We start from the raw sequence: 10,749 nt of genomic DNA, 5'->3' as shown, positions 1-10,749 counted from the left end.
ATTAAGAAGCTCTGGGGTTCTAGAAACAAGAAGGCTGGTGTGCTTTGGACACGTTCAGGTGAAAATAACACGTTGGTCAGAAATAAACAGAGAAAGCCTGAAGGTAAATTAAGGCACAGCTGCAGGTATGGCAGATACAAAAGTATCTTCCACTTTAAGGGAAGCTCTGTCAATAGAGGCTTCTGCTCGGGCGGTGTTTTTGCAATAGGTGCTACAGCTTGTGAGGGTAAGTTCCCATTCTGTGAGTTATTATGGAGGAGACTTACTGCTCCTCCCAAGTTACCCTTTACTCTTTGCCCCACTGTGTGTCTGACTAGGGTGGCAATGCCAAAACCTGTGTTCAGCAAATCTTGCGCCACTGATCTTCTAATGAATAAACCGCTGGAAGAGAATCTTCTCTTAAAACATGTTTTTTTAGTTAACTGTTACAAGAGACGATAATCTTTAATACATGAGCTTGTGTGGCTAGAAAATGAGCGGTGATACGGACCGTGGTTGAACGGGGGGCTGTTCGATCCTCTTTCCAAATCCTGCCCTGGTTAAAGAGGGAAAGTCAGGTGTGGTCATACGAGTTCCATAATCTGGTGGGAATTGTTTTGGAAGAGTATGTGTGTCTTTATGCATTTCCTAGTAGTGGTGGTATTTCGGAGGACTGCAGGAGGTAACTGTTTATAATTTGGGAAAGAGGCTTCAGGTTTCCCCAAAGACATTAAACTGTTAACATTGATGTAAACATTTAGAGATGAAAACATATTTGCCTGTTGTTTATTTGTATTATTTTAAGACTGGACTAGTCACGGGTGGAACTACATCTTGGATGCTGTACAAAAAAAAAAAAAATCACTTTGTCAGTAGTAGTTTACAGCAAGAAATACGGTCCAGCCATTGCCTTATGTAGCTGCAACTTCAGACGCTGTAAACTTTAGAATTCAGGAAATCATGTTAAACTAAGATTTCATTATTACTAAAAAAAACCCCAATTTTATTCTCTAAGGAAGATAAGAAGCTATCCTACTATATTAAAATGACTTGAAATTTAAGTCTTTATCATTTGAAAGAGTAATTTCACTATTTCTATTACTAGTTTAAATTTAAAGTATTATATTGATGCCTAAGCTAATATGGCTTTTACAGCTCATAATGACTATTGTTCTAATGATTTTAAGTCTTTGGGTTGGTTTTGGTTTTGGGTTTTTTATTGTAAATTTTATTTTGTCTGTGTGTGCGTACATGTATATGAGTATGGGGTATGTAGGGTACATAAATTTATGAGTATCAGACTTTGAAGGCTTTTTGATCATACCTGCCCACCCTTTAAATAATTCCTTGGTGCACGCATGTTAAGCCATTTAGATATAAAGGGTTTTGGACATGCTTTTATAATTGGACCCTAAAAAGGCTTTTAGACAAAAATCAAGCTGCTTGTCCAGCATCTCCTTCGGTTAACATCCTGCTCGCCTTCAATTACAGATCGAATCTTGCATTCAGATCTGCAAGCTGCTGTTCTACTGCTTTGGTCTGTCAGAATAGTTTTCAAGTTCAGTCTCACTTAGGAATGTCTTCTAGTCAAGGTGCTGCAGCAAGTACCTTTTTAGGTGTTTAAAGTCCCAATATAAATGAGGTACAAGCAAGGGAGACCCTGTGATAATCATAAAACAAAAATCTGCCCCAGAAGACCTTAATCTTGAAGGAACAATCTTTTTGAATTTGCAAAACTGAAATTTCTTTCTGCTTTTTATCTCAGCATTTCCAAATGTTGAGATAAAAATCTTTCCTGTTCTTTTTTCATGAAGGTAGAGTGAGCTTTTGAAAAAATCAGAACTAAGGCTTTGCATCCAACAGTTCTAACAATTAAAAATGGTTTGATGCACATGTATGATGCAACAAGAAATCGTACCTGCTGGAGTCAGTGAAACCTGGGAAGGTGGAGTGGGTTCTGTGCCTCTAACTTGCTGTACTTGGGTGAGAAGGGTTTGGTCTCCCTAATATAGTCCGGCTGTTGTCATGGCAAAAATTTATCTGTTTCAGTGAATGGAAAGAGGACCTGTTTCTTGTAAATACTCTTCATTTTAGAACAGTTCCACCTGTGTTTTCCAGACGGGAACCTGGATTTGCTTGCTTTTTCAAAATGCAGCGTTTATTGAAAATTAGAGTCCTTTGATATCAAACTTTTACTTGGAGGAAGTTTCCACTTCTTTTTGTACGCTTAGCAGAATATGTTTTTTAAAATTACTGCAGAAATTATTTTTTAAATCACGAGCCTGGAGGAGGGTGCCAGTCTCTCGTGCTGTATTCAGAAAACACCCCACTAGAACTGAACATGTAGGACTTCTTTAGAGTCCAGGCAGCCGCCAGTCGCCCCTGCCTCAGTATGAAGACTGATCATCTGTTTTGGTTTTCCAGACTTCTCACTCGCGAGTGTCTGAGATCATACCACGCTGGTATTTCTAACACTGGCTCATTGAGGAGCAATGGAAAAATTTGGGCTACTCACCCATTTCTTGTGTGTGACTTATTATTCTACTTAACTTACTTAACATGCATCTCTCTAACCCTTGCTTCTCCTTCATAATCTCTCTGACTGCTTGTGTTCAGATTCATTTTTTTAAACTGTGTTCATCACTTGAGCAGACTGTAGTCAAAGTGCTGTCCATATGTCCTTTCATTTGCTTAATTCCTACTGCAAATACATGAGTAACCTTTCTAAACCTTTGTTTAGAAAACAGAAGAGTAATGACAAAGGCAGGATTACAAACTAATCTTGCAGATTAACAGAAAGCTGCTGGATTTAACAAAATAACACACACGAAAAAGGAAATTGAGATCTTAGAAAATAAAACATCATAGTTAATGTGCTGGCTTCACCAGATGATTGAAAATGTGCACAGTGAAACATCTGTGTCTTCAACCAGAGAACAAATGCAGAATTACATGAAGCACATGATGTGCATTATCCAGATTAATTTATAAATGTAATTTGAAATTTGGGAATGTTTGATTCAGATGAAGGACAATGAGAAGACAAGGCTGGGTTAGTGAATATTGTTCCTTTCATGACCCCTTTTTATCTCCATAGTAATTTTAAAAATAATGATGATTTTTTAAAAAATAAACAAAAAAAATCCAAACAAAGCAGGATTTCCTGTCTAGCTGCTGGGGAGAAAAATTCCCTGGTGCTGTCTGTTCTACGTGTGGAGGAATAACACCTTTGGTGGTGTTCCTAGTCAGCGTAAAGGAACTGCTCCTATCAGTTGTTGTTTCTTGTCCTACTAAGTTGAAAGACAAATTCTGGAGGGAGTGGCATAATGCTGAGCTCTTAATGAAGCGCATTCATAACTAAAAAAGAAACCACAAAGTTCCTTAGTGTGTTGGTTTTCAGCTAGGGGGTTCAGAAAGTGGAGTAGATTCTAGTTAAGACCACTTTGTTTAATCTGGTCAGTGTACATTTTAGGCTAGTAGAGCAAGGAACCCACGAACAGAAAATGCATGAGACCTTTTCTTCAAACTAAAACCAGAATTAGTTATGGATGTTTTTTATAAGGGACTGATAGTGAAATAAATGCGCAATTTCCATAGCCCTATTACATGGAATAGGGCTTTGAAGAAGAGCAAGATATTGTCATATTTCTGAAATTATTTTATAATTTGCTGTGCAGATTGGTACGCGAGCTACTTTTAAATGTGGTTATCAAAAGTTCATAGTTCAGTGGTAAGAGGAGTATTTATTCTTCTTTTTGAGAATAGGGATGCTGTCAATCAGTATTATTTTGCTCAGTGGTAAAAACAGCTGAGATTTTCCCATTGACATTTTAGGTGAGAAGATGTATTAGACTGTATTAAAGGAGAAAGGACAATTGGAAAAGACAGTGACAAGAGATTGGAGAGCTTAAACAGTGTTAGTTCAAACAAAGGTTCAACAGCATAAAGATCTTGAAAAAGAATAATAGTTTTGTCCTTTTTTTTCTTTTTTTTCTTGAAGTGTGGTGTTCCCTTTCAAGAGGAAGATGTGATTATCCTTAATGGTAATAAAGAAGATGTGGAAGTATTGAAGAAAAGAATGGAGGACAGAAGACTTAAAAGTAAATTAGAAAAGGTAATCTTTTTATTCATTGTTTAAAACAAAACTAAAAGTGTTCTTGTCTGTAATGCAATCGGCTCTTAGATTGCGTAGCTTTTTCTGCTAATCTTCATGCAGACTGGAGGATTTGCTCAGTAAGCTGTGTTGTACTTCAGTGCTACTCTTAAAATAGTGGGGCTGCATGCACATTTTGCTAATAGCATATTGAAGTTGTATGTACTGAAACTGTCTTTTGACTAACAGGCAGCACATGGTGCTCTGAAAATCACAGAATTTAACGCTATGGGGAAAATGGACACTGCGCAGCTGTACTCTAGGTTTTTCTTGAAACAAAGGCCTTGTATGAGTTAATTCTGGTAATGAGCAAAATCTTCTCTGTATTTCACATGGTAGTTCCTGGTTTGTTGTGATGGTAGGTTATTAGTTTTTGATCTCAGGTATCCTCTACTGGCCAGAGTCAGAAACACACCACTGAAATGCGTGGATTCCCGGTCTGGTTCTGGAAGACTACTGTTGGCAAATCGTGTCATACTCTGTGGTTTTTACAGTCCTGAGTGATTACTGGCAATGCTAATTCCCACCATCCTCTTGAGGTCTTTGCATTTCTTTCTTTTCTTTTCTTTTCTTTTTTTTTTTTTTTTTTTTTTTATCTGACTGGGCAAAATGCCATGAAAATAGTCGTTGCAGCTCAACTCTACTGTATACTACCGCTCTGCGAAGTAATAGTTGTTCTCCGGAACTGTACTGTCAATGACAGTTCTGCACATGGGGCTTTTTTCAGCATTGCTATTTTTTTCTGAACTGGCATTGCTGTTCTGGAGGATGACAAAGCAAGCAAAAACTTCAGCGTTGGCTCAATCCGGGGTGCAGACAGATTTAGTTGAATCTCAAGAGCGTGAATCATCATTGTCTGACGCTTTCAGCAGCTGAGACTTTAGATGGACATTGATCATCTCACCCCCTATTACTGCGCTTGATTTGGTCTGCCTGTAGGGTTAGACGGCATATAAATGTTTTCCTAGATTGTTTTGAAACAAATACCAGTTTATGAACATATGATTCCTTCTCACGATAGGGTCTTTATTCCTCTGCACCAATACGGCATCATTGGGCCTGGGCAATAAAAGAAAAGCTTCGTTACCCGTGGAAACCCTACTGCTCTTTTCTCTCAGTTCATAGCCTCTGCACTCAGTGTCCTATAGCTTATGGCATAAAAGCAATGCTATAAATCTTATGCTGTGTCTTCAGATTTTTTTTCTTTTCAATACTTGGTAATTAACTGTTTGAAAGAAGTTTTAAGATAATTTGATGATAGAACAGTGCAGATCTCAGTAGATAAGTAATCAGCCCCCGGAATAGTGGTCATTTGCACTCAGTTTTCATTAGGAAGGTGGCCTAACACTGCATCTATAGCGTTGGTTCAAATAATTGGGAATTGTCTGAAAGCTGGTGCTGTCCCCAACTTCCACACATTGAAGTACCACCTATGTGTGCTGAGCTCTTCTGTCTCTTACGGTGTCAGCCCAGTCACTGTGGTGGCAGACAACAGGAGATCATGCTTTGGTCTTCAGGATCTGTATGCCTGAGGTGAGCATGCAAATATTTTTTGTTTGTTTAGTGAAGACTTATATTACAGGCAGGTACCTTATTTGCAAATCTCTCAGCAGGCCCCTTGCATTTCATCCTCAGATTCTGACTGGTTTTGCAGTGCTGCCTTGCTGTACCAGCTGATCTTTTTGCAGCTAGAACCAGTCTTCTCTGCTGTCACTGGCACCGTTCGCTCTAATCCGAGATCCGTGAGCTCCAGTCCCAGCATCAGAAGGCAGTTTCTAGTTCGGGGTCTGCTGGTGCTGCTGTTCGAACCTCTTCCTCTGCTCCTTCTTTCAGTTAGGGGGGCGGTCGAAGTGGACCAACTGTATGTGGAGCAGGAAGCAGAAGCTCCTTGTCTTTGTAGCCATGAGACGAAGACGCAGCTAGCACTGGTATAAAAAATTATTCGAACTCAACTATGTCATATGTGCCTGTGATGACATACGTATAATATAACTCATTATGTGCATACATATATTTACAAACATCTCATAGTTCAGATGCCACACACTGGGAGGTAACTTTTCTTTGTAAATCCACTCATAATAACAAAGGTGGAAGCACCCTGAGAAGAGGTTTTTCACCGACACTGAAGGACGCCAGGAAAGGCAAGTTTGCTTCAGAATATAAACCCTCTGCCACCACCTTCTGGCCAAGCTTTGCAGCAACATGTGGTTTGTTTTTTTTTTTCCCTCAGTCATTAATCATATGCTTGACAGCATGGATTCTCCTAACTTTGAGAACACATTGAAATATGGGGGGGTTTTTTTGAGTTTGTGTAGCTTTCTTGAAGTACGTACACCGTTATGAATGCATGCAGAGTCATCTTCTGTGATAATAACGCCAACGGCTATTCTAATACATCTTTCTTTTTCAGCTTGGCATTTATATAATCAAAGCCAGTAATGGGATTCTTGTTGCTGTTGTTTGGTTTTTTAATGTTTCTTAATCTGGAAAAAACGTAAATTAACTTGGAAAATCTGGTCCACAGATGCTTTTAAAAAATTTAGATTAACTATTTGCATCTTTTCTTCCCAAGCAATCTTGCAACAAAGGGGCCAGTTATAAAAAATCCCTCCTGGGTAACTTTCAATTAAGTAAATAAAATTAAGTGGATATGAGATGCAGGATTATTCTGCTATTTTTTATTGAAAAACATCTTTATTGATTACGGTTAACTGTGTCCTGTTTAATGTCATGCAATTTACTGTCCTGCCATGTAGGTTCAGGGTATCAGATTACCTTAATGATGGTAACACACACACACACATGCGCACACACACACACACACACCCCTGCAAAGTACACAAACCAAAATACCGTATCCAGACAGTTTAGTTGTGGCCTGTGTGATTTTCTTTTAAGATGCCTTCAAGGTTATTATTTTTCCATATAGAAATAATACCAAAAGTGTGGAGCAATATTGTGAAAGGAAGAGTTCCACCATGTAAGAGAGAAAAATGTGCTAAATGTGATTGCGCGTCTATCAAACGCAAGCTGGGAATCGGAATCGCACATCCTCTCGGTACATTACCAGATTTCTGCTTGTGTTGTTTCAGAAATCAAAGAAAAGCAAGTCAGCAGAATCAACTTCTCAGCAAGATACCGCCGAAGGTAATGTCACAGCTCCAAATTTTGTGTAGCCTTCTGAGTCATGAAGCAGATCCATGATTTCATTTTTTTTCCTTTCGTAGATTCTCCAGGTCCATCAAAGACCAAGAATCAAAAGGATTGTGCCAATTCCAGCACTGGGGAAAAGAGGCAGATTATCTTCACCAAAAGTTCGGGTTGGTGTTTATTCTTTAATCTAAATGTAAAAAATGTGAACAAATATTTCTGCTTTGAAAAATATTGGAGAAATCCTTCTCTGACTATTTTGTACCATAGTTTTCAGAAGCTATCCTCTCACTCCTCTCACTTCCTTTTTTTAATCTTTCTCAGTAATAAAAGGTCAATTCCTGCCTTCAAGGAAGCCGTAATGTCGTGGGTCGCTTTTTGAAAGAACCCCCTCTTTCAAAAGTCTGTCCTAAAAGGCTGCCTTTCCAAGCCAGAGTAGGAAGCTGCCTCGTAAACATGCACAAAGCTCCTTGTTCAACAGAAACTGTAGTCAGTTTCACTTTTTCTTAAAACAGAGCTTTGTTTTACAATCTGCATAGTCAGTTTTGTAGATTTTGCAGAAAGTGAGTGTGCAAAGGCGTCTGTTCATCCATTCTTCCTTACCCTGCCCAGTTTGCCCTTGTCCCATCTGCTGGCCGTCGTCCTATACATTGAGTGAATAGTCTGTAGAGTAGCGACTGACTTCTTCTTTTGCTTTCACAAAACACCTAAAGCAACAGGGTCTCTGCTCCAGCTCATGACTAGGAAGTGCTCCAGTGACGCAGATAACTAATAAAAATAATGAACGCTTTTCACCGTATCGCATTTTGTTTTTTTCACTGTGAAACGAGCCAGATTTACTTGTTTAAGTCATTCCAACATTGCTGTGCTTTGGTAGTGGGAACCAACTTGAATGAGGTTAGAGATTCTTGTTCACACAGTGATATAGTCGAGGGTTTGGTGTATCTGTTTTATTGGCTAGGAGATTGTCTGAGGAGAAATAGTAGCTGATTTCCTGAAATACAAGTGGTCAAAAAATCTGTTCTGGCGGTTTATTTCCATGACAATGACCCAGGCTGATGACTTGATTTTTAGTTCTCTATTTTAGCTGCTAATTTGCTGTGTGTCGCTGGGAGCAGTGGAATGGATCTTCAGGATGTGCTGCCGTACCTACAGCAGTCATGCAGCTATGAGTAATCTTGGCAGTCCTTTAGTCCAAAGGATGGTGGCCTCTCTTTAGGCGATATATATTGTTATTTAATGTCTCTAATTCATACTGATGTTTTCATACAGGACTATAAGAATGGGTATATTTTTAAAGTCAGTCTAAGGTTTCTGCGTGAAGTATTCAATTGTATACGTTACAGCCACGAAAAAAGTCAATATAAATTGTTTGAAGAATCTGCGAATAGTTGAATGATGAACTGTAGATAAACTACGTGAGAAGCCAGGAGAATTTCCATCAGAAACGCCTTACCTGCCCCCTACTGTCTGTTTTTGTAAAGGGTAGACTTAAAAATGTGTCATTCCAGATGATTGTAATTGCTCTTGGATGTTTAGGAACCTGGTAATTCTAATAATGTTTGATGCATTTTTCTTTTCCAAGAGTGTAAAAGAAAAAATATGCCTTTTTGAAATGTCAGGTCGTTGGTTTATGTTTCTGGCAGCAGTTATATCAACCAGCAAGAGATTAAGAGGAGGGAGGGGAAAATAAAGGAAAATCCATGGACTGAGGAATGCCAGTAGCACAGGAATTAATTTGTGAACATGGCACCCTAAGGTTTCTGGACTTGCAGCATACATACTCATTCTTTCAAATCCAGCGTTTGGTAATTCTTTCCAGACAACTATTGGTGGCATTAAAAGCAGCATTCTCCAACTGTAAAAAGGGTCTGATCTACGATGATTTAGGATTGCACATATAATTGCTATGAGTACATGCAGAACTCAGTTAAGTGCGTTTTCAGACAGGCTCCCTGCGAGCTATTTGCACGCCATTGTGCCTGAGTTAACCTAAACACACAGGGTTTCTGTAGGTTTCTATGTATTCATTCCTTTGCTGAAGAGATTTGGCACATGCTTTTTAAAATACTGTCCTTCATCTTTGGAGAAGGTTAAATAGCTGTTAAGAAGGGGGTTAAGAGAGGGGGTCTTCTTGTAACAGCAGATACAAGGCACTGAGAGATGGTATCAGAAACGGAGGGATGGGCATTTTCCTATCCCAAATATAAAATGACGCAGACCATTGTTATTGGTCATAAATGATGTTGCAAAGAATAAAAGGAGGAGATAGATTCCCTGGGGACAGTATGTCACAAGTTTAGCTTTTGTCATTCGATAGCTAATTTCTAAACAATACTTCAGGGTGGTGGAATACTTTCATGGCTCTTTCTTAAGATGAGGGTTCAGAGCCATTTTTCACTTAGAGGAATAAATGCTGTCAGTATGGAATTACAGTGCAAGGGGTTTACACAAGTAAGAAAGAATTGCTCTCTCTCCAAGATTTCAAATGCATTTTGAGCAGAAATTCTAAAAGCTTGTTAGGAACACGTCTGCTTTAGGAACGTTTGCTGTTGGATAAAATTACGGGATATGTTTGCGATAGCCCTGAAAAGTGTGTATGCTTCATCTTCATAAATGTTATTTTTTAAATACTTTTTTCCATCTTTATTTGAATACTTTTATCAATGGTAAGCTGTTACACGTGCTTCATTCAAATCTTTTTTCTCTATCAGATAACGGAAATTCATCTGTACCAGGGAAAGTTGGTAAGGCTGCTTCTGCTACTGCGAAGAGATCCATTGCAGACAGCGAGGAGAAATCTGAGGCGTACAAATCTATTTTTACATCACACAGCTCAGCAAAACGTTCAAAGGAAGAGTGTTCCAATTGGATTACTCACACGGCGTACTATTTCTGAAACAATGATGAGCCTGATTGTAACATTCATTACCGCTTGCCTTCCCTAAGGCTTTTTCTGTACAACTCTGATACAGAACTTTTGTTGTAATCCGATGTTATCTTCAATTATCCAGTTTGTAAGTTGTTTATAAACTTGTGAATAACTAATGATCTGGTTTTAGTTGCGGCTTCTGTTAAATAAGAAATAGATCACCAGAATCCATGTCGAATCAGCAGCCTCATTCTAAAATAATAGATTATTTGCCCCAAAATTTTTTCTTTTCTCCCAGTTGGATGCCATGATTCTTAGTCACGCTAGCTAGTGTCCTCAGTAGTAGGAGTGAGAGTAGAAGGATCTGCCTGCTCTCCTCTTCTATTGATATTTGCCGCAACTTTAATTATAGTTTTCAATGTATTAGTACAGAAACTCAAACTTTTCAAAACTTTCTAACAGTAGAAAAAGAGCAATAATGCTTTTCTTTTGTACTAACTAACTGGGCCCTCAGTAGAACGAGTATATGTTTCTTAAAGGTTCTGTAGGTATTTCCAAGTAATTTACCTTTTGATGGAATATATGAAAGCAT

General features: G+C 38.6%; 1 protein-coding gene across 2 annotated transcripts in view; it reads left to right on the top strand.

The window, feature by feature from the left end:
- The window catches only part of RTF2 (replication termination factor 2), a 55,760-nt gene extending 45,426 nt beyond the window's left edge, over positions 1 to 10,334 (top strand). For both annotated transcript variants that reach the window (XM_075108974.1, XM_075108972.1), the window contains 4 exons: positions 3,980 to 4,093; positions 7,228 to 7,282; positions 7,363 to 7,455; positions 10,000 to 10,334. In XM_075108974.1, the coding sequence (XP_074965075.1) occupies positions 3,980 to 4,093; positions 7,228 to 7,282; positions 7,363 to 7,455; positions 10,000 to 10,184 (447 nt within the window). In that variant the 3' untranslated portion in view covers positions 10,185 to 10,334. The remainder of the gene's footprint in view (positions 1 to 3,979; positions 4,094 to 7,227; positions 7,283 to 7,362; positions 7,456 to 9,999) is intronic.
- The last annotated feature ends 415 nt before the right edge of the window (positions 10,335 to 10,749 follow it).

This window comes from Phalacrocorax aristotelis, chromosome 13 (genome assembly GCF_949628215.1).
Source record: "Phalacrocorax aristotelis chromosome 13, bGulAri2.1, whole genome shotgun sequence".
In the NCBI taxonomy this organism is placed as follows: Eukaryota; Metazoa; Chordata; class Aves; order Suliformes; family Phalacrocoracidae; genus Phalacrocorax; species Phalacrocorax aristotelis.
Note: the sequence above shows the minus strand (reverse complement) of the source record. Positions and strands in the feature narration are given on the sequence as shown.